At 49.8% G+C, this 24370-nt stretch overlaps 1 protein-coding gene across 1 annotated transcript in view; it reads left to right on the top strand.

Annotated features, from left to right (window-relative positions):
• FAT2 (FAT atypical cadherin 2) overlaps positions 1–19118 on the top strand; it is a 65204-nt gene extending 46086 nt beyond the window's left edge. The window contains exons 15-25 of the mRNA XM_026091384.1: positions 14–403; positions 2159–2373; positions 3055–3192; positions 3859–4002; positions 4748–4945; positions 6070–6877; positions 7672–7817; positions 11777–12218; positions 14759–14912; positions 17177–17769; positions 18586–19118. Coding sequence (XP_025947169.1) covers positions 14–403; positions 2159–2373; positions 3055–3192; positions 3859–4002; positions 4748–4945; positions 6070–6877; positions 7672–7817; positions 11777–12218; positions 14759–14912; positions 17177–17769; positions 18586–19118 — 3761 coding nt within the window. The remainder of the gene's footprint in view (positions 1–13; positions 404–2158; positions 2374–3054; positions 3193–3858; positions 4003–4747; positions 4946–6069; positions 6878–7671; positions 7818–11776; positions 12219–14758; positions 14913–17176; positions 17770–18585) is intronic.
• Positions 19119–24370: the final 5252 nt, after the last annotated feature.

The following is a 24370-nucleotide window of genomic DNA, read 5'->3' as shown; positions in this document are numbered from 1 at the left end:
GGTATCCTTCCAGGTCTCAATGCYGAAGTGGTCTATTCTCTCTCTGACTCCGCCAACGGACACTTTTCAATTGAGGAAACAACAGGGGTGATTCGTCTGGAAAAGCCTCTAAAGGACTCTCAGCACTCGGCATTTGAGCTGACAGTCTGTGCCACAGACCGGGGCACCCCAGAGCCCCTCTCTGCTCTTGGCACTGTCACTGTTTCTGTGGTGGATCTAAATGAATATCTGCCTGTTTTTCTGGCCCCTGAATATGTGGCCGTGGTAAAAGAAGATGTGGCTGTGGGCACGGAGGTTCTCAACTTGTCAACGCTGACGAGGGACAACACAGAAAACACAGAGATCAAGTATGAAATTGTGAATGGCAATGACCACGGGAAATTTCAACTCAACTCAAACACAGGTAAGATGGTCTTGTGCCCAGAAAGGTCCAGACTGACCCAACATCAACAGCTGTCCTYGTCTGCTCCTTCTCCTGTTCTTCTCCATTTGGTTTGCACTTCTTTCTCTCTTTTCCCCTCTGACTTCAGCCATTTTAAARTATTGCACTTGCTCTTTTCCTGCCTTTGCTCTTTGATACTGATCCACTCATGTGATTCTTAGACTGCTTTCATCTTTTCTTCCCCCTATTTTCTCCTTATCTTTCTCTGAAGATCTTTCCTATCTTCTTTCATTCCCATCCCTCTCTCTCCCTGCATGTGTCCTCTGATCTTTTTCTTCTCCCTCCTATCTTCCCAGCCTTTAACACCCCTCCCTATTCTTTTGCTGAAGGGTGCCCATGTGCATATCAGAGTGTGTGTGTGTGGGGGGGGGGGATGCTGGGGAAGAAGAATAATTTCAGCACACTTCATTTTAAAAAATAGCTTCCCCTGATGTTCCCAATTAGTCCATCTTGGCCACAAATCTTTTCTGCTCCTACACTGAGTACAGCATGGGGGATAGGGAATACAGTCTTCTCTTCTACCCTAAATTTTACCAGCCAAGTCACTTAAGGCCTGATTCAAATCTTACTGAAATCAACAGAAAGATTCCTCTAATACCTCTGGGATCTAAGACAGCTCTATGGGAATGAGGAATACATGGAGAATAGGGTGGGAACATTTTTCCACTTCATAATGCTGGAGGTGATTTCATTTAAAAACCTTCTCCGTGCTGATCCCACAAGGAACCTGTAGCCCAGGGTAACATGCAGTTATATGAGGTAGTGCTCAATGAATGTGGAAAATACCATCCGATTAACCAAGAGCAGGTATCGAGCCAGGTTTAGTAGCTAAAGTAAAGCACTGCTCTGTTTGCACAATGATCTGATAAAAGCTGCCCATCACAGGGCCAGTGTTAGCTCCCTGAAACAAACCCTTGGCTGCATTATCAGTGGCCTTCTGCCCTTGGCTGTAACATCCTGACTCAAGGTGCCTTCCTCAGCTTCTCTGTCCCCAAAGACTCTTGCTAGTTTTTCCACACCAGTCTTTTCCTTACTACATACCTCTTAAAAGACACTGAGCAGGGTCTTTTCCAGGGAATAATTATGTGAAATTTGCAGTGCTAATCTCAGAAAAGCATTGAAGCACTCAGGCATGTTTTTGGTTTTTTTGCTTTCACTTTGCTTTTGCATTTGTTTTGCTTTTGCTTCATTTCATATCTTCCGTCCCTGTTYCTCTCTCATCTTCCGAGATAAACAGCCTCCTCCTTTCTTCCACGCTGCATCCCAAGCTTCACTTCCAAATCATATAATCTTTCTATGCACCTTTTTCTCCTGCACAACTCTGCATCTGCTTCTCTAAGACACAGTTCAGTGATACTGTACTACTGTCTTTGTCACAATTTTCAATAGCACTGTCGGATTCTCATCCGATTTTGTCCCTGATTCCTGAAGACCTTTCAGAATGTGAGGTTACTTTACCTCTTCAAACACTTGATAGCAGAATGAGGCAGGTTATGGCAGAATCAGTTTGCTTATAGTTTTTTTTTAAATGTGATGCCAGGATTTTCAATCCCTTGATTTAACCAGATAATGTCAAAGCTAGGTCAGTTGCACCTCATTCTGTGATTATCAGCTGGCAGTTTGGCAATTATCTCAGTAGATCTGCATTATTCCAAGAATCCTTACATTATCTATTCAGAGTATCTTCTGCCCTTTTCTATCCATCTGCCAATGCAGGTGCCTTATACATAAATGGAAGCTTGGACTTCGAAGCCAGTCACGAATATTATCTATCCATTGAGGGGACAAGGAAGGGCTCAGCTTCTCTGAGTGATGTCACCATGGTGGTGATCAACATCACTGACATCAATGACCATGCGCCAGAATTCATCCAAGACCCTTACTTTGCTGATATCCGGGAGGATGCTGCAGTTGGAGAAATCATCCTCACGGTATGATAAAGAACCAGGCCAGCTGTCTTTTTCTCTTYTTTTACTTATGTTACACAGTATTTGCTCTGCCTTTGCATAGAGATACCTCAACATAGCCACTGAATGAAAAGGGGATCCCCATCTTCAATAGCGTGCACTGGGACTGACACAGACAGCAGGTTTGTGACATTCAGCACTTAAGATCCAGACCTTACTTAAAAGAGAATGATTGCCAGCATTATGATAGACCATGGACATGGAGGGCATTTAGCCTTAGAAGGCAACCTTTAAGTGAAAGCTTAAGATACCTAAGAGAAACACAGAAGCTTGGGGATATCCCAAACAAGACAAATGACTGCAGAAGGCCCAAAGCCTGTGAGGCCTGGGGAAGGCAGGGGGTTCCTTGGGCAGAAAAGCAGAGCCCARGGTATTCCAGTGAGATGTCCCCTGCCAAGCCTGTATTACCATCACAGAGTTGGTGAAGCCAGGAAAAGAATGAGCAAAAAACCTGTGTTGTAGTTTTTCAGAGTTTTCTCTTGGAAAAACTAATGAATGAAACTTATGTAAATTGCCTTCCTCCTTCCTCCTCATCTGAAACAAGCTCAATCCAATACGCTTAAATGACAAGTAGGTCTTATGCCTGTCATTCCTCGGCAAGGCCATCTTAGACCAGGAACCATAGGGGTTTTTTCCTCCTAATAGGTATCAGCTGATGACTTGGACGGAGCAATGAACAATCAGATCACATATTCAATTGTGGGAGGGAACCCACTGGGACACTTTGCCATTCAACCGAAGAGTGGGCAGATCAGCATTGCCAAGCATCTGGACAGGGAGGAGGTGAGTTCAAGATAACAGAAACAGGAGAGTTAGAAAACATGAGGCGCAAAAGACTAAGGGAGCACACTAAGTTGCATCCTGTCTTCTGAAYGACCTAATGCTAATACTGTAATGAGAAGGCAAATCTTTCACTCGTTTATTTACTAGACCCATAGATACTGCTGTAGAAAGGCTGGGCTTTTGGGAAGGTGATAAAGTCTTTGCTGGTGACAGCACTGGGCTGTTGTCTGCTCTGCTAGTGCTCCAAGATAGCTGGATGTGAGCCAGCTCCAAACTGGAAACCAGCATAGTTGGTTTCTGCTTCTCTGCTTCAGCATATTATAGAAAATAGTTATGGACAGAAGCTTGAAAGGTCATCTGGACCATCCCTTATTCATAAAGCAGAAGCAACTCTATCTAAACCACCCTTGACGGATATTTGCCCAGCTTGCTCTCATCCATCTTTGGCAAGTTGTTTCCCTTCTCCACAACTACCRCGAGGCTAATTTTCTTTAGCAAGGTGCTTTAAGATTTGTAAATGGAGAGTCCTAGCTGAGGGACAAAGCTATTGCTATGGTATAATGCAAAGCCTCAAGCATTTTAACAAGCTGCAACAGTCAAACATCTATATGAGAAAGCCAGCATTCCTTCACTTCTCCAAGTGACCATGCTCTATAAATTCTCCAGATCCCCAGCTATTCCCTGACAGTTCGAGCCACAGACAATGGCCACCCTGCTCAGTTCAGTGACGTTGCTGTACATGTCCAAGTGTCTGATGTCAATGATAACCCTCCTCGGTTCTTCCAGCTCAACTACAGCGTGGTGGTGCAGGTAAGCCAGGAGGGGGTTTGTTCTCCCAGTTCATCTCAGGGTATTAAGGTACCCATGTGTGAGTTGCTGTTGAGGCAGAGGGGCGAGTTAGTGAGGAAGCATGCTGTTGCTTGTGCTCATTGCCACAAAGAACTGGCAGGACCCACCAGGGCAGATAGCGAACAGATGCCATTTTCTCCTACCAACAGCTTTAGGCACCTTCTGTCCTTTTAGTACAGAGCCTGCAGAGCTCTTTTCACACTTTTCAAGCCTGACCTGCAGTCCTTTCCTCCTTTGGATTTGTCCATGTCTACACCACAAAATAAAGCACGGACCCAAGCACATGATCAAGCACCGCTATCACTGATGGACATAACCCAGCGAGCCCATAGCTTGGACTCAAAGCATCCATATGTACTCAGAGAGAGAGGAGCCCAGAACATGCTTTCATCTCCCCTTGTACTTACATGACTCTAGGGGGAAGCCAGGGCAGCAGCTCAGCTGTCTACATTAATCCAGGTGACTCTACCATGTATTTAATGCTATGTAAGGGAGACCCTTGTCACCACTGCATTACTGCCAGTGATGGCAAGAGTCCCAATGTGCACATATTAGAGAGAGAGAGACGGGGGAAAAGAGAGAGCRCACATGCACTGGGGTGAAATTTATCTCTGTGTTCCTGATGCAGCAGTCTTAGGAGCAGTGCAGGCTCCCAGGCCTTTTCTCCTTGCTTGCCTTTCTCCACTATTATCCTTCCTTATTTCAGGAGAATGCCCCAGTGGGTACAAGCATCCTGGAGCTGATTATGAGTGACAGAGACTCCCCAGAAAATGGACCACCATATTCATTCCAGATCACCCAGGGCAATGATGGGAAGGCCTTTGATGTAACACCAAATGGTCTGCTGGTGACATCATCCATCCTGAACAGAAGAATGAAAGAACAGTACCTATTACAAGTCCAGGTATAGCCTGCCTTACTCCCCTGGTATATGAATTCACCCAGCCAAGTTTAGTAATAACAAAATGAGATTAGGACAGCACAGCTGGATGGGAACTCCACTGGCTTTGGAGAAATCCAGCCTGGGCACAAATTCTGCATCTTGGAACCAGATACAGAGCTCATCTCTCCAAAAAGTTTGTCCACAAGAAGCCGGGAACCAGCCTCTACACTGATAAAATCAGATAATACGATCATGAGAAGTGCTCTGTCACCAGTTTCCTTAGACAATCACTTTTCCCAGCATAATCCTAGCAACTTCCAGTTTAAAGTGAGACCTGGATCTGGTCCTGAAAACTTTCTCCAAGCATCCTAGAGGGATTTAAGCTTTTCTTCAAAAAGGATTTGTATTGGTACAGGATAAATGAATTATTTTTCACTGTTATCAGTAAGGATATCCCATTAGAAACAACAGGATAACAACATGTAAAATACATACATCTCCAGTAATAATAGCTGTTCTAAAAGCTAGATACTATTATTATAAACCTCAGCCACTAACTGCCTAAAATTAGGGAGAAACTTCTCCTATGATCTGATTATTCACATTTTTTTATTTTGAGGTTCCTTGACTAATGATAGGCAGCCATTGTCAGAGACAGGATACGGGCTTAAACAGACCAGGAGAGTAAATGCATTGATGTGTGTAACTGCTTTATATCTTTGCACACTAAGTTATGTACAGAGCCCCAAAGACTGTCAACATCTCTAAAGATGATTAATTCTCAGGAATCAGAACCGCCAAGTTGTGTCTCAGCTGCTGATGAGCACACACAGAAATGACTGCGACCCCTCTGTTAACAGAAGGTCTCAATCAGTGTCCGTGCTGGAAGGCATTCTGCCAGATTGACCTGCCTTTGCCCTGGAGCCAGTCTCGTAAAGCCATCTCCAGATGAGATCCAACACTGCTTCCAGTTTTTCCCAGTTAGCACCCTTCCTTCTTCACTCCCAAACCACTGCCTGACAGTTTCCACCCATTGCTACCTGCAAGGCACTCTCCTCTGTAAAACCTTCTCAGCCTGTCAGGTCAGGTGAGCTGACAGTAAATCAGCAGACAGCTATAATGTATCCTCTTGTTTTCCTTGACAGGTCTCTGACAGTGGTATCCCTCCCCTGTCATCATCTGCATTTATAAATATCCAAGTGACTGAGCAGAGCCAGTATGCTCCCTCAGCCCTTCCCCTGGAGGTATTCATCACTACCAATGAGAGAGCCTTCCGAGGAGGTGTTCTGGGCAAGATCCACGCCACAGACCGAGATCCCCACGACACACTGGTGTATACTTTGGTGGCTGAAGTGCCCCAGGAGGGGCTCTTCTCTGTTGGAGCTGCAGATGGAAAGATCATTGCTGGAGACAAACTTCCCCATGGCCACTATCTTCTGAATGTGACAGTCAGTGATGGTACATTTACAGCCACCACCAGTGTCAATGTCCATGTGTGGTGCTTCACACAGGAGGCCCTGGACAAGGCTGTAGTGCTACATTTCCGCCATCTCTCTCCTGAGGAATTTGTGGGGGACCACTGGCGCAACCTGCAAAGGTTTCTGGGAAACATCCTTGTCACCCGGCGCCAAAATATCCACATGGCCAGCTTGCAGCCTGCAGCTACCTCTGACGGAGTGGACCTGCTCTTGGCTGTTGGAGAACCTCATGGCTCATTGTATGAACCACGGGTTCTTGCAGATAAGATCACTGTATCAGCTGGAGAGATGGACCAGCTCGTTGGGCTCCGAATGAAGAAGGCAATTCACGTGCCATGTCATGGGTCAGATTGTGCCCACCGTGTCTGCAAGGAAACCATTCAGCTGGACCCAGGCATGATGTCTACTTACAGCACCGCCCGACTCAGCGTCCTCACCCCAAGGCACAGCTTGGAGCAAATCTGTTCTTGCAACGGTGAGCAATCCTTCTTGTCAGCATCCCATGCTAGAAACCTGAAACTGTTTTGTGGCACATTGTGTTTTCCTTCAGTCCAGTGTAAAGCATCAGGACTTTCAATGGAATTAGGCTGCCCCAATGACTAACCATTCTGGCTGCACTTTCATGGCCAAGTCTAGACTCTTAGAGCTTTAAAATTTCGCTTAGTCTTCTTTAAAATGAATCTTCTGTAGCATATCATTAATAGCAGCATCTATCTTGTTGAGAAAAGTGACTCACACTTAGCAGGTAAGGAAGCTGAGCTCAGTGATCAGAATTTCATTCTTTGAGCTACTGTGTTGGTCCTAGACTCAGCAAAGCAGAGACTAATTGAAAAATTCCAGGAAAGACAAAGAATATGTATTTGTTTTCATTTCTAGAATACTTCAAGAAAAGAGATGAGGAAGCAAGGATGGGGGTTAGCCTTGGGCAGGAATAGTAGGGGGACAGTGCAGGCTAAGATAAAGTCATGTTAAGGATGAGGAAAGTCAAGGGTGTAGTGGACCATGCTGAGGGAACCTTGAAGGATCCATGGGACAGACAGCAAAGCTGCTATTGCAGGATTGCCTTGCAGTTCAGTACATAGAAGAAATCCTAGGAGCTCCAAATAGGAAGCAGTAGGAGTTGCAGTGTAGCTGTACATGGGCTTGCTGTGGACAGGATTATTCCTGGTCAGTTATGGTGTCACACTGGGAAAAAAGGCAAGGCTGGATACAGTCTATGGTCTCCTAAAGTGCAACAAAGATGGGACCTTTCACTCATTCTGTTTCCAGGAACGGCTGTGAGGTTTGGAGGCCACAGCTACATTTGGTACCACCACTCACAGATTGGGTCCTGGCACATGCACTTCCGCCTGAAAACCCACCAGCTGCATGCTATTGTATTCTACGCTAATGGGACTGACCACACCACCTTGGAGGTACATTTTGCAATACCTGAGGATTTCTTTCTGGTTTAATAAACCACTTACTGCTTTGGGGAAGGGAATCACAGGAAGGAGAGGCAATAGTACTTATCTTTAGTAACTCAGCTTCATAAAATACATGACTTTGGAAGACCAAGTGAGCACAGTTTGGCAATTACCCGTATTATAGATCTACATCTTCCTTTTTCCTTAGAGTTTGCRTCTTCATCCTGCAATTATATCATACCTCACAGGAGGAAGAATTTATCAGATACAATTTTTCCCAGACCAGTCTGCTTCCACTGTAGCAAAGGGCAAACTTCACCCAAACTTTATGAGTGGAGGCAGATTCACACTGAGCATACAAATCATTTGCCAGACCACATTATGGTTTGATCCACTGGCAAGATAAGGAGAACCTTAAACTCTAGAGGGAAGAGAGCTGTAGGTTTGACAGCAGCAGCAGAGAAAATTCTGAGCTATCAGAATGTAAAGTTCCCAAATAGTCCCAAACTGGTCAATTAAGTAACCCCACACCATGGGGGGCAGATTCACAGCAGTGACCCAGCATAGTTCCATGGGAATTGCATCCCAAGATAGATATGCTCCAAAGTACACAAGCCCACAAAAAAAGCTGATCAGGAGTTTCAAGACATAATGTTTCCACTGACCCCACTTACCCCTCAACGAATTGTTCAGTGATGCCTAAACATGGAGTTTATCTACCCAGGGACATGCAAACTAAAAAACTCAAAGTTCTGTTTCTTCCTGTGTCCTCAGTGGCTGAAATATCCAACATCCCCAGGTTCCTCATCAGGGATGGCCACCCACCATTGTGGACAGCCAGCACAGAGGAGGTAGCTACACAGGGCCAAAGAGTCTGGGTACCAGGGYACAGAGATGGGGAGGGCACAGATGAGCTCTGAGGACAGGGATGATAACCACTAGCCTTTACCTGCACCAGAGCATATGCCAGTTAGACCATGCATCTAACTGAATGGACTTCAGCAAATTAAAGGCCCTTTATATTAATGGACAGAAGGGACAAAACATGATTCTTAAATGCTACTTTTCAACACCCACTTTTCATGTATCATGTAAACAACTGTAACAAGTAAGGAGCAGGAAGGCAAAATGTCAGATCAAACTTGCAGACCAGTTAGGTTATATTTCCTTCAGGTGGTTTCACTATTTAGGACAACTGCAAAGTCAGGAATATTTCAGGCTGATCTTTTCCCTTTCCCTGGCTTCACACACTGAATCTGTCCAGCATTCGAGAATGTCTCCCTCTTCTACTTTGGCAACAGAAAAAAAGCAAGAGATGACTAAAGAAAAGTTTTTTTGTATATTCCTTATTAATTAAAATCAGCCTAATTGGAGACCAAGACTTTAGGATATACCAGCTTACAGAGATTTTTCCTTGAGCCTAATCACATTGTAATCTCCACAGTGAAAATCTATCTTCAAGTGCTCATCCTGTCCCTGAATTCCCTTGTCCCTTCAAATGGTTTCGCAATGCCATCCTCAGACCCACACAGAGAGGAAGCTGTGCAGCAACCAAGGCACAGAGAACTGCCCAAAGTATATATTGCATGCTCCTGCTGCTGCAGTCATCACTGACCAAGAAAAAGAATGAAAAAATAGCATCCATCTATCCTATGAGTCACTGAGCACAAGGCAAGGACTGGGATGGAGTCTCTTTTGCAAGAGTACGAAGAGCTTAGCTGCCCTGTTTGCACCCTTTCGCACAGCATCAGCCACAATCTAGGTCTTTCCACCTACCACACCCATTGCAACACATATCATCAACAAATTCCTGCCATGGAGTATGTATCTCCCACTTCATCATGAAGGACAACAGACTTTGCAATATACCGGCACATGGACTGGCTGTGCCTCCAAATCACCAAGTAGTTCAGCAGAAGCAGTCCAGCACTCAGGATGATACTTAGAAAGGATGAAAAGGCAGAAAGCTCTAGTTAGCCAGCCCAAGCACACAGGGTCTAGGGAGAAAAGACTCATTAACAATTGAGTTCAGTGTACCCATCTACTGTACCCTGACCTCTCTGCAGACTTTTCAATGGGAAGTGTTCATAGAGTCTCCACCATAAAGTTGCCTTTCATTTCTTCACTGACTCACTTTATGAACAGTATCTCAGGGACCAAACCTTTTCTAGGCCACCTAGACTGATAAATTCAGGGAAGTCCTAAAGATATTAAGCTTTGTGAACTGCAGCACTCTAGGTATAAGCCAAAATCTTTAAAAGACTCATATCTAGCAGGTGATGGTTTGGTGAAAAGGATGAGCTCTCCCAAGGGTGCACATATCATTGCCCTTCCAATTGCTAAGCTTTCCTGACATTCAGAAATAGCACTCTGCAGCACGAACATGGAAAACTAGACAAGCTGGGAAAGACTTGGCAATCTGTCAGTTCTTGCTTCAGGGAGTTGAGTTCTCAGCTGTCTTCCAGCCTGAGAAATTGATAAACCCAATCTACAGACCCATCTTCAGTGAAATCAGGTTCCTTCGGATAAAACAAAACGACAAAACTCTCTGGTGTACTTGCCAATTGTGCGGAGGGATTTACACACACATTGCCCTGGGGCTCTTCCAGAACACGTGCCAGCTGTATCTAGCTCTTCTGAAATCAGCTTTCTTTTGTTATTCCTGGGTTCTTTTGGTGGTTGCTCTCTCCATCCACTGAGCTTTATCTGTACTGARGACTTCTCTAGGAGTGAACTGTTGTCTTGGTCTGCTTTTGGCCCATCCAGAGTAGCCCCATCATATCAGATGTAGGTTCTTCTAGAGTTCAGTGTAGCCCATAACCTTTCCTCCTCCTCCTCCTCTAGCCTCTTCCAGGCATCATCACGCCTCATTCTCTCCAACATCCCCTACAGAGATCTCTTTTGCCTGGGATGAATTACTTAATGTTATATAGCAAGCTCTGCAGGTTTCCATGAATATTTTGTTCCCTCTTTCCTCCTTCTCCAGTCTCCTGGTTTCTATGAAAGATATATTTCATTAACAAAGCACTGGAGAGAAAATGTGAAGAAGGGATTTGCCCCTCAATTCACCCTGAAACAGCACCGATAACCTTTCCTTTCTCTTCCTCCACTTGAGTTTTAAAGAGGAGCCTTGGGCCACAGACTGGGATTTCTGACTGCCCAGTACACTGCAGAAGACATTGGTGTGGTTAGTTTTTAGAAACTCAATAACTCAATTGTCTCCCTCCCATCCTCTGGTGCTGGGGAGAGAGGATTGGATTGCAACATCTATTAGCAGCTTTGGCCCGGGTTTCCAGCATGCTGATTAGGAACTGGCTACAACAGTAATTCCTTTCTCTGCCTCCCACCTCCTTATTGCCTCCTCCAAAGAAAGGCAGCCAGGTGCTCCTCCTCAACAAGGTCCTTTCAGCACTCCTCACCCATGCCAAAGGGGGAACTGCTCCAGCACAGGCAGCTTCCCCACCAGTAACGAGACAGTGAGAAAAGAATAAAGGCCATGGTGCCCATAACAAGAGTCCATCTGTGTCCAGTCAGTTATGGATAGCCTGAATACCGAAGCTCTGATTAGGAGCAGGAAGGGGGGAGAAGGGGTAACAGCTGCAGAAGTACAATCACACAGCTCTACACCCTGGTATGTGGAAAGATGAGCTTCCCTCACTGCACACTGGTCACCAAGAAAGGGCCCTGGGGTGAAGCCGAATCAGTGAGACAAAGGCATTTTGCAAAATAAAGGAGGTTGCATTCACTTAAACGGGCTTCAATTGGCCAGTGCAAAGCTTAACAAGAGTGAAAGGGACTGGATTTGCCAGGATGGTAGTTCTTGGGGTCTAAAAATTGTGATTCATCTTGACTCATAATGCTTCGGCAGGGAAGAGGGGAATAAACAGCATGAGAAATGTTGAGAGCCTCCATGCACAACTGTCACCTGCATCGCTGTTAACTGTGACCTCCGGGATTTTTTTTTGCAGATAGTTAATGGAGTTCCTCATCTTGGGTACGGCTGTTGGGGAAACTACACTGGGAACCTCTCTTCCTCACGTTTTGTGAGCGATGGTGAGTGGCACTCAGTTTTCCTGGAGGTGAAAAACACATCTGTCCGCCTGCTCATCGATGGCCTGGGAAACACCTCTCTCCAGCTTCCAGGGACTTGCAGCATCTCCCAGGGCAGGCGAGATCTGCTTTTTGGGGGCCTCCGGCAGCCACTCCAGTCCCAGAGAGTCACACGGGGGTTCAGAGGCTGCCTGGATGTCGTTGCAATCAATGGCAAAGAAGTGATTCTCCTGCCTGGAAAAGGGCAGTCAAAGGAAGTCATGGAGGAGGTGGAAATAAAGCAGTGTTGCTCCCCTGCTGGTGCCTGCAGCAGCAATCCATGCCTCAACAACGGGATGTGCTCCGAAACTCATGGAGGTGGTAAGTAAATATCCCGCGCAGAGCAATAGGAAAGCAATAAGGGGAGAGAAACAGACAGCCTCTTCAATCATCCCTATGCAAGGGGCTATGCCATAGGAGAATCTGAGGTCTCCCATCCCAAGCGACCTCAAGTGATAACTGACTCAGTGCAGTAGCAGCTGGGTGTATTAGATCATCGTCCTGCCTCCCTTCAGCAGACCATGGCCCGGAGGGCAAGAGGGTGTTTCTAAGGAGTGTGCATGACCTAGGAGAGCGCAGCTTTGCCAAAAACTCAAATGCAAATAGAAGTTCCACCCACCCCTCTGCATCCTCTTTCCTTAAGGAGCCATTAGCAAAGTTGGAATCAGGCAAGATCAGATCACACAGTGATGGTATCTGGGCAAAAACAAGCCAAGATCTTAGTCTGTTCCCACTGCAGTCAGTGACTCCCCGGGGCTATGGGAAGGGATATGGGAAAACCGTAAGCTCAGATTCAAGAATCCCAGGTTAATGCAGGACCCAGATGCTCAGCTGAAGTTTGGTACTCAGAACCAGGCTCTGCCCCCAGACAGTCTGTATCACTGCCCATCCCTCTGTAGAGGGTTCCTCCCCTGCAAGCCATATCCCTGGGCCAGGGCTAGTCTGCAGAGGGAGGGAACCGCTCACAGCAGCATCTGCCCTGTGTCCACATCCTAGCTTTGAACGCTGCAAGGCCACACATCATAATGCCCTGTCTCATGAGCCAGAAATGGCCTGTGCTTTGGCCCTCCTGCCTTCCCTTTCTTGGGGCAGCGGGTGCTCTGGAGGCTACTGTGTGGGGCAGAAGCTCCTTCTGCACCTATATGCTTCTCATGGCCAGCTGCCAATGCCCACACCCTGCCTGGAGAGCGTACGAGGACCAGAGGAGGGAACACAACCACCTCCTGCCCTGCCTGCAGCCTCTGGGAACAAGATTCCCAGACCTGTCGACTCAGCAGCTGCCTGATTCAGGTGAACTTGTTTGACACACACTGTGTCTATACTGAACAGTTAGCCTGGCTAGCACTTGCATCTTAGCTTTACCCTTGAGACCCTCTGCACAGAAACCCCCTCTGTCTGGGTTGGAAGGTGCTCTAAGTTCAAGAGATGAGGACTCATTTCTGCTCTAGGCCAAGGCATCGCCTGCTTGCTTTGCAGAGAGGATACAAGGGGAGAAATCACTTCCTCGCTAATGATCATCCACTGCCCTTCCCACAGTTTCCTTCCAATGTGAACAACTTCCCCTGCAAATGGCCCAAATGTCTAGGAAAGAGCCTGTGGGACATGCCATGGGACGTTGCCCCAGGCAGAAACAGGCAGGACAGTATGACCGGGAAGGGGTTGCTGGAGGAATGTTTTGTTTGTGAGGTTATCCTGGGTGCTTGGCTGCCTTGAGCAATGTGGGCTCCTTCCTGGAGACTATGGGCATGCTGTGCGAGTTTATGCAAAGTTCTGCCCAGGGATCTTAGGCACGGGATTACATGCACAGGCAAAGACAGGTCTGTGCAAGTGAGTTCAGGTGGGCCATGTTGGCCACATGAGAATGCATCTGGACAGAAAGGGTCAAAGCCAGACCAGCCACCCCATCAACTAGAGTGCTCAGGACCATAGACACAAACACGTGAACACTCGTGTGCAAGAACACGTTTGTTCACGTGCAGCCTTATAGGCCATGTCCAACACCTGTTGTGCAAACGTCAGCACGTCCTTGTTGTACAACCACTAACACACGTGGAAAGAGGTCTGCATTTGTTCACACTGTGCTCTAAAACAGGGATGTTTAGTTTGTGGATGAGCAGCAAAGACTTTTCTAGCATGCTGAAAGTGGAAGCACCGAATTTCCCACACAGCACCACCAGATGAACGACTAGAAAGAGCTCAGCAGAGCCAGGGACATTCCCATGCTTAGGGCTACACTAAACAGCAGCCAAAAATCAAACAGCAGCAGCCCCTCTGAATCCCTGGGTATGATGGGTTTCTCTCTGGCCGTGACTAGATACCTCCTGTAGGCAAGAGAGACCAGACGTGTTGAGACAGGAGCTTCATACTGCAAGAACTTGCAGAATCAAAGACTACAGAGAGCAACAAGTTACATGGGATCACATTTAGCAGAGTCAGAAACTCTGCAGTCAGTCTGCTAGGCTCCCCCTCCTTTAAGCTGAATTTGTCCCCCAGGTTCTTTGTGCAATACGGCTGTACGCTGACTACTCCTCTGACAGGAGAGGGTCTGTGTCAGGAGATGACAGGCTTGACCTGTTGCCTAACAATAGATCTAAAGTGCCATTTGAATGCTCCCAGGCAGCCATCTAGCCTCCAGCAGCTGCTCCAGGTCCTTGCCAGCTCTCTGTGGACATCCCAGGTGCTTAAGAGCACCTCCAGCAGCACTAAGTACCTATAAGTAGACACTGGATTGAGCCCTAAGTGCTATCTCAGTGTATGCCATCAGTGCTGGGTACTGCTACTTGCTATTCTTGCTAGTTCTTCCGTGCACTCAGATACAGATATGATATGATCGCCTTATGGCTCTCTCTCATCCTCTCCAGGTTATACCTGTATCTGCCCTGGGCTATTTTCTGGTGAGCACTGTGAGCTAGGGGACAGTCCCTGTGACTCCAAGCCCTGCCTGCATGGTGGAACCTGCACCTTCTCTGCTACAGGCTATTCCTGCCACTGTCCCAACTGGTACCTGGGTGAAAGGTAAGATCCAAGAATGCTTTGGGCCAGGTGGTCTCCCATGGCAGGCTAAAATTATGCCCTCTGCTTCAGCACATCTCATATCTGGTCAGTGTCTTGTGGAGGTGGCAAACAAACCAGGACTGCATGTTTTTGGAGCTCACCTTGTCCAGACACTCCAGGTTTAACCACAAGTTGCATGCACCATGGGAATTGCAGCAGGGAGATATTAGAAGGCAGAGTGAGGCAGCAAAAGGATTTATTAGCTCTGTAGTCATACGGTCACTGTCCTTTCTGTGCCCATAGTTATCTGAGCAAGAGAAAAAAGATCCCCCATCCTCACAGAAGCTTTGAATGCCTGCCGGGAGGATGCCCTGTCCCGCACACCTGGAGGCTCGGGGCTACACACCAAGGTGCAGGGGGAAAGGCTGGCAAAAACAGTCATGAGCTGCCCCCTCACTCAGTCGCTGGGACACCCACCCACAGGGACTGTTTCTGTCAGAGACCAGATCTGTGGGGCTCATTCTTGCAGAATTTCTGTCCCAGGTCAGAGGCAAGATTAATGCAAGTTCGAAAACTAGTCTCAGGAGAGCATGCTACCCTGTAAAACAGGTGCAGGATGATATTCCCCCTTCCCTATCAGGTATCCTACTGATCTCCATTATCACTAATATTGGAGCATTTGGCTTTAACCCTGAAGCCTATGGTTAATATCACTTTGGAGTTTTCATCATCAGTGTTATAATTCAGATGCATTTCCATACATGAAATACTAGAATGTGTTTGCCAGGTCCTGAAACTGATCTAGCTCTCAGGTGTTACCTGCTTTAGCCACGTACTCCCACCAAACTTTTTGCTCCTGCCTCTAGGTCAGCATGACAAGCAATACCCACCACAGGCTGAAATGGAAACATGTCCAGTTCATCCTTCTGTCTTAGTCATTTGGCCATGATGAAAACTGGTACTTTGGATCAATACAAAGGCAGAAACTATTAGTACAATTCTTGGAATAAAAGTATATAGCTGAGCATTAGGTGGCAGTGTAATATCTGAAATTGCCAGTCCTCCAGCACAAGTGTGAGCCTGTGGATACTTGTTACACACACAAGCTCACACATCCTAAAGAAAAAGCAAGCACTGACTAAAATTTAAAAGGAGCCAAACCTCACAGAGAGTTTCTGTTTGTGCAGCACCAGGTATTAAGAAAACAAAAAAGGAAGGAAAAATAACAAAGTGTTTTATAACCTAGCATAAGGGATGTCCCCTGTCCTGTTAGGGAATGGTAGAGGGAAACATTTTGGTTGCATGGGGTGGAACAGGACAGAGAATCAGAAATTCAGTCTCGGTTCTGCAGATACTCTATAAAATGTCAAAGAGCCCCCTACAATGAGTGTTCCTCCTCACTATGTTCAGGAGTTTGCACCTTTCTGAGGGCTAGGCTAGATGTTACCTGTATGTTTGAGGCCTGCATACATCTGTAGATCACCCTGAGACTCCGCAGAGGCTGAAGTACATGTGAAACAGCATAAGAGGTTAACAAATCTCAGAGTGACCCTAGAGACCCTTATTTAACAGGACAGGAGCGCCTCTCTATGTAGTGTTTGCCCTAGAAAAGGCAAGCCATGTGGCATGGCCATCCTGGGAAAAGTGGCGCAGCACAGAGCTGAATACAGCCCACGGCCTGTCCTAAACAGCGGCATCAACAAATACATCCTCCTCACTTCACACGCACACGAGCCATCTCCCTCTCCCTGTCCCTCTACAGCTAAGCCTCGGTGAGGGCAACCAGGACCCAAAAAAGGATCACAAGGGACATTTTCCTGCAACCTCTAAAAATGGTTCAAACATATTGTTTGCATGTAACATCTTTTGACACAAACTGTATGCAGCCAGCCTGTTGGACTACCATACAAGACAAATAACCTGGGAAAAGAGATAATTCTGACAACAACGGAGAAGATCAAAATATTCCCCTCTAAGGCCAAGCATTCCCGAATTTCATTTGTTGGACAAGACTGAAAAATGGGACCATCCTGTAAAATGTGGTCCCCTTCCAAAAGGCATCATTTTAAATTGGAGGATCATGGTCCTCTGCCAGGAAAGCCAGGTAGCACAGAGTCTATCAGGAAGGGARGGAGCGCAGGCCAGGACCGAGCATCCCTGGCCAGGTGTAAATCAGAGCCCTGAATAGGATGATGTGGATTTTGCACCCTGCTCAGCTGGGCAGCACCTCCTTCCCCCGTCCCCAGGCTGACAGTGTTTGTCTCCATCCTGGTGTCCTCCCACAGGTGTGAGAAGTTGGTGGAGGAGTGCCAAAACAACCCATGTCAAAACGCAGGGCGCTGTGTGAGCACCCAGGGTTCCATCCACTGCATCTGTCCGGCGGATTACCAGGGGGACTACTGCACACAGCCCATCATCACCCCCGCCATCATGCCCACACAGTGGGCCGTCGGCCCCGAGGAGATCGCAGAGATCGTGGCCGGTGTGTTGGGGGTGGCCATCCTGGCTGTGGCCTTCGTACTCATCCGCAAGCGCTACTGCCAGCGGGCCAAGGCACACAAGCCTGTGGCCCGGGAGGACCCAGACCTACTCTCCAAGAGTGAGTTCTCCAAGAGCGTGGGTGTGGGCACCCAGGCTGTGCCACCCATTGAGCTCAACATCCTCAGCGACATGGTGCACAACAATCTGGACCGGGCCACACCAGAGCAGCGCAAACCCACCAGCACTCCTGAGTTTGTCACCTTCAACTCGGCCAATGCCCCAAAGCACCGAGGCACCATTGTGTGCAGCGTGGCGCCCAACTTGCCCCCCGCTGCTCCTCCCTCCAACTCCGACAACGAGTCCTTCATCAAGTGCACCTGGGCCAGGGAGGAGATGGGTTCGTAGCCACCTCTTTTTCCTGCACTTACAGGTTCCCTTTCCCCCTGAAGTGGGTCTAGAGTTTACAAACATAAGAGACCAACAGTGTAGGTTAAAGCCAAGTGAAACATGGGCAAATGCTGCCTGAGGCCTGCTAGGGTCCCTTCATTAGCTCTTCTCTCCCTGCTCACCAGTACATCCTAATTTTGACCCTTAACTGGCTCACTCCCCTACACAATCTACAGGGGAAAGAGAAAACCACTAATGCACAGCCTGTATTCCCACACAGCCAGGGTCAAAACACCCTATAAAAGATAATAGTGGAGCTAAGGGGAAGAAATTGAGATCCTAAAAGTCAGTGTGATTTTTAGTGGGGACATTTGCAACAAATGCCCATAGCCAGGGCAGGTGCTCTCTCCCCATCCAGGATCTCACTGGAAGCTCAGCAGCAAAGACAGTGGTTAGAAGAGAGTTCAGAAGGGTAACTATAGGGAAAGGGAGAGACCTAGTGGATCACCTGCTCTGCTCCCATACCTTCATCATCCAGGCTTTTGCAKATCTCCTGCCACAGGAGTGCTACCATTCCCATCCTAGACTTGCACAGGCCGGAGTAGGGCCACATCCCCCCATTTGCCAASGCAGCAGAGATCAGCACATGCAGGAGCCAGCACTCTCCTCATTCTCCCCTTTCCCTGCCTCTCCTCTCCTCTCTTCCCTTCCTACCACGTGTCCTGCAGGGTCAGACTTGTATGAAAGGAATTAGAGGGAGGACAAGAGAGGGAAAACAACAGCTCGCAGCAGGGACAGTTGTTAATGTGACTCTGTTTTATTCCAGTCTACCCAGCAGAAACAACCTACTGGCCACCTCGGTACCTGTCATCAGACGTCCAGGAATATTCCCACTACGAGATCATTCAAAGCCCACCTGCATCCTCCTCCCACCCTCCTCTCCCCCCGCCCCCCCCTCCGCCAGCGGACACAGAGCCAGTTGCTCTTTATGGGGGCTTTCCCTTCCCCCTTGACCAGAGCAACAAGCGGGCCCCCATCCCGCCTCGCTACAGCAACCAGAACCTGGAGGACTTCTTGCCGCTCGGCCCTGTGGAAATGGGAGCCTCCCAGTGCCAGAATGAATATACCGCCATCAGCTACTACCCAGCCCAGCTGGTGCAGGGTGAAGGCGTCCCCTACCAGCCTGACCCTGGGTACAAGCGGGTGAGCATGCGCCTGAGCGTGGCCCAGCCCTCCTACGCAGACTGCGAGGTGGGCCACCAACCGAACATCCGAGCCCAGCCGCTCCTGCCTCCCAACTATGAGGGCTCCGATATGGTGGAGAGCGACTATGGGAGCTGCGAAGAGGTGATGTTTTAACGGGGACTCGTTCTGGAGGCGAGAAGGGAAGCGCATCTCCACGCAGAACAGCGCACAGGGGGATAGCACATGCCACCGAGGGGAGGCTTGCCCCACCGCCCCCTCCGGTTCACAGCATCCCCACCCCAGCCTGCACAGTTGGGTGGGAATTTGGCCTGGATCTTTGACCCCTGCTGCCCTCCATGGCATTCCCGCTGCTAACGGAGGGCAAACCCTCCTGCCACTGCCAGGACACGGAGAACACGCCTCAGACTAACACGCCCTCCTTGCTAAGGGAACTTCCTCCAGTGCCGAGCAGGACCTGAACGTACCACCTCCTCCCACAGCGGAGTCATCCACCCTGGCTGTTGAGATGAGGAGGAGGAGAGCAAACATTGCAGATGTGGCAGTGGTTGTGGTGGAGAAGGTGCAAATGAACTAGCACTGCACAGACTGGGAGTCCCCAGGCTGGGACAGCAGGGGCTCCCCCGTCTCCAGCTCTGGCGCCGAGGCCTTGTGTTGGGCTAACGATTTGCCAGGTGGAACAGTCCAGTTGATGCAAACCCTCTTCCGTGTTTGCTCCCCTTGAGCCCAAGGCAAGGGAGAGAGAAGGCAGAAGTGGGGCTGACCCCATCAGCATGTCTCTCACTTGGCCAAAAGAAGCCCAGGGGGGTCATTTCTACAGAGCAGCCAAGCAATAAACCCTGAGGCCATGGCGCAGGGACATCCCTGTGGCTCTCTGTGGCTTTCTTGGTCCCAAGCTGAACGCCACTGGTACATGGCCCTGCCACCCGCCCAGGGCTCCTTGGGTCCCCGGGGCATGGTCAGAGCGTGCCAAAAGGACTGCTGATCCAGCCGCTGGTTATGTGCGACAAACTGCAGGCACACGAATGTGAGCCCTGGGCACAGGTGCACGTAGTGGAGCGAGGGCCGGCAGCACGCGGTGTCTCCTCCGCAAGACATGGCGGCGAGGTTAACGAACATGGGGTTTGCCTGTTTCCTTGTGCTTGGAAATGCGTTATTTCTTTGTGAGAGATTTTCTTTTTGGTTGGTTGATTTTTGGAAAGTAATAAAGTTTKTTTTTTTTTTTTTTAATTATTATTATTATCATGCTCGATAGCTCTGGGATTCCCTTGTAAACAACACCCCACTGCCTAGCTCCAGCTAAGGACAGGCAAAGGAATAACATCTCATTTTGGACGCCAGCACCCTGCACCCCAGCATTTTGAGGCCTCCAGAGAAGCACCGCGAGCTCAACGCGTCCCTGAAGAGCCCGTGAGGGCGGCGAAGAGGGCAGGCTGGCCGCAGCCGGCCCCACACAGGGACRGCACAAGCTGCCGGTGCCGCGCGCTAAGGACCACCAGCCTTTGCTGAAGGGACCCAAATCCATGCCTGCCGGGATTCCCCTGCCCAGCCGAAAACACTTGGGAGAAACAGGGATTCGTCTCATTTCTGAAAGTAAAGCCGCAGCCCTAACGGAGACGACCGCCGCCACAAAGCCGCGCGCTGCTCGGGGGCAGCGCGGGCGCCGCCCGGCCCGTGGCCCCTGCCGGCGGCTAGGCCGGGCCCGGGCAGGGCCGGGAGCAGCCGAGCGCCTCCGAGGCGGCCCCGCGACGCCCACCGCAGGCCCCGCGGGCCCTCCGCCCTCCGCCCGGACCCACCTGGGCGCCGCCGGCCCTCCGAAGCGGTGCCTTTCCGCGGCTCTCCAGCGCCGCGGGCGCGCAGGGCCTCTGCCTGCGGGAATATTTTAACACCCCCCCCCCCCCGCTCTCTGCGGCCGCCGTGCCCCCATGCGGGCGGGCAGCCGCCGCTCGAAGGGATCGCTGCCGACTAGCCCACCGCCCCCAGCCGCCTCCGAATTTATCCAGCGACAACCAATGACGTCACTGAAGCTCAACTATGCTTTCAGCGTCAGTGATGTCATTAGCGATCGGCATGGAGACGGCAAAGCCACAGTGGGGGGAGCGGCCTCCAAGGGCCGGCTCGCCTCGGCCCCGGGGGCCCCGCACCTCAGGCCGCCCGGCTCAAGAAACGTGGCCGCCCCTCTCACAGCGGGACCCAGCCGCGGGGTCCGGCAGCCCCGCACCCCCCGGGGGGCCCTCAGGGCCAGCCCCCCGTGGGGAAGTGCTGCCGGGGAGCGCACAGCACCGGGGGGGGGGAGGAGGCGGCGGGTGAGCCCCGAGGGCTGCCAGCTCTGTGAGGCGGGCTTGGAGGGACGGGTCGCCCCTCCTCCTCCTCCTCCTCGGGAGATGCAGCCTGGAGCACAGCAGCCGCTGCCGGCCCCCCACGATCTGGGCGCCGGGCGCAGCGGGCCCGGCCCGGCCCGGCGGGCAGTGCAGCGGAGGCGGGGAGCGGCGCTGCCGGCTGGCAGGGGGACACGCCGCCTGCTCCCGCCCGGCGCCTGCCCTGCTCGCCATCGCGCTCCACGTCCTGGGCAGCGGCCTGGTCATTGCCTGCGTTTTCAGGAACAAGAAGCTGCAGAAGGCAGGAGAGCCACGGAGGGACACGCTGGGGCTGGAGGGATGCCCCCCGCGAGGCCAGGTACCCGCTTTGTCCCCCTTATGGACGCCACAGACGGGCAGGGATGGGCTGCTGCACTCTGAGCCGAGCGCAAACTCGAGTTCATCTCTCTGAGTACCCACCCGCAAAATGAGCTATAACCCCTGGGCTCCCGCTCCTACCTCCTCCTTCTCTTGGTCCTGTCCTAGCATCAAATGGCAAAGCGCAGATCCGCGTTTACCTCACCAGTAACTCCTGGGAAGTTATTGGAGCGGGGAAGGGGTTAAGCAGGCACAGAGCATCGCCTGCCTTTGCTTTCCCCACTCTGCATCTCCCACTAGGCAGTGTTGGTGTTCCTGGGACTCAACTTCTTCCCTAAAGTTTTCCCAAGCAAGGGTTGCCGATCCTTCTGTTTAAGGCCAAATCTGTCCTGTGGTCCCTTTGCTCGTGAGAGGATAACCCAGCGCTGCCGAGCAGCGGCAGCTTGTCCGATTCAACTGTCTTGCAGCCCTGGCCCAGAGACAGCAAATCCCAGCTCTTTTTTACATGCCTTTAACCAGTTCCTTACACATTGCACCCTGTATTCTCCTGCCTCTCACCTCTACTGTGTACTTTTAACAGGGATCCTATCACATGCTCTGCTGCATTCACACTCCTGTTGCAAGCAGCACYGACTGCTTCAGTCATGCCAGGTACTCCCAGATATTATACAAGCTGTGAAATTTTGCTGTGCCGTACATTGTGGCAGGCAGGTAGAAACTTTGCTCATCCTTTGACTTCTGGCCTTTCAGTGAAAGCAATGCCACCCACACCAGAGAGACTGCTTTTTGACCTTTGCTTTTTAAAAATAAAAATAATAATTAAAAAAAAATCCAGAGATATTGAAAGTTCATACTGGCTTCAGCCAGGATGTGAGCATTTTCCCTGCTTTTTAATAAAAAGCAGGTCCACTTTTTTCTTCAAAAAGACACACCAACTGTGAAAGTCTCAGGCTGAATGATATTATCTCAGATTTAGCAGACAGAATGCAGCATCCAACTTCTCAGCTCTCTTCCTCACTGGATGCCAAACTCCCTTTAGTGAACAAACTAAATTTCTAAGTATGATCACGGTAAATACTACCACACTTCCCTGCAAGCTGGCAACAACTTAACCCTTCAGATACTGTGTCCTGGGCAACAGAAGGGCTGGAATTGCTCTGGTTCAATGACTTTTTGTTTCACTGATGTAAAGTTTGCAAAGCCTCATGTCCCTGCCAAAGACAGTTGTGATGCTGGCCGGACCAGTATCAAAGTTTGCTTTCCCTGTATCTATTCCACTGTTAGAAGGACCAGAGACACAGGAGCTTTGCTGCCCATACCCATCTGCACTCAACTTGCTAGTGAGCTCTTACATCTGCAGACCCTCATTTACAAAACCATCTTAACCTGTGCGATGCCCATATAGGATTAGTCAAGTGTTTTCCCCTCAAACAGCTGTGCTCTGGACATTGTGCTCCTTTGCCCCCTGCAGCCTTTTCTGATTAAAAATCTATATCACACACATCGTTCCTGCCTGTCTGCCCATACTACCTTTTCCCAGCCCAGTGTATTATAAAACCACACCTGAGAACAGTAGAAATATTTCATATTGATATTGACTCCATTTGCCTGATGCAAAGAAGTTGAGAGCTCAGCTGGGAATGGTCATTCACCTCTTGGCTGGGACACAACTCTCTCAGACATCATGAAAAACACTGCACCTTCCATTTACTACTGTCAAAACCCCCAAAACATCTCACCTGTGCTAAAAATAAGCCCACTCTCAACTTCATGGGTCTTCAGTGGTTGGTGCAACTATTTAGAGAAATACAGGGGGGCTGGGACCAACCACACAACATTTGTGTTGCCCCAGCAGCCCAGGCTGCAAAATCCACAGGTGGCCCCACACCCTGGGCAAGGGCTTGCTCCACTCCCAAAAGGGCCCAGGGACAACATCCTCATCACATTCCTACCTGCCCAACTTGAGGGACGCTCACCATGTAGAGATGCTGGGAAGAGGAAGGCACACTGTCCTACATCCTGCCCAAACCAACTCCCGACCACAGGACAAGCACCACCTGGTACAGCCAGGCCTCCCCTCTGACCCAGCAGCCCCATTACTCCACCACAGCTGGGGCTAATCCCAAATTGAAGTGGGGTGGGGGCACATTGCTGCAGAGCAGCCAGCCCTCAGGGCCACCCTCAGCACCTGCAAACAGCCTGACTTTCCTCGTGCTGCTGGTCAGCTTGTGAGCTCTATGGTTCCCTGTGTCTATTTTTAATAAATAAAAACTGGGTTTATTAAAGCAAAAACTCTAAAAGCAGCCAGGTGCCCAAGGCAGGCTGAATCCCTTGTGCGCAGTGTTTTGCATGGCCAGCAGACAGGGTGCTCCTGACACAGGGAGAAGGAGTCCCTGGTGGCTGGAGCCTCTGGCCCCCATCTCCTGCCGTTTCTGCCTTAGCTCTCTGGCATTTTCAGCAGTCATCCCTGTGCGGAGCCACCTGGCTGGGCTCTTGGTGAAGGGAGGGTGGGGAGCAGAGGAGAGCGCCTCTGTGCCCACCTCCTGCCTCTTTGATAAGTTACTTGTGGGAACAGGTAGCCTCAGCAAAGGTATTTCACCGGGTGGCGGCAGCCCTTTAGCATTCAAGCCACAGAAGCCCTGAGCTGCTGTGTTCTCCAGAGGTTGTTTGCAGGTTTGTTTTCAAATAAGCAGCCCTGTTGTAAGCCTGCTGGCCCCCTGGGCACCCCACGCA

The sequence above is a fragment of the Apteryx rowi genome, unplaced genomic scaffold (assembly GCF_003343035.1).
Source record: "Apteryx rowi isolate R43461 unplaced genomic scaffold, aptRow1 scaffold_90, whole genome shotgun sequence".
In the NCBI taxonomy this organism is placed as follows: Eukaryota; Metazoa; Chordata; class Aves; order Apterygiformes; family Apterygidae; genus Apteryx; species Apteryx rowi.
The sequence above is the reverse complement of the archived record's forward strand: the minus strand, read 5'-3'. Positions and strand labels throughout refer to the sequence as shown.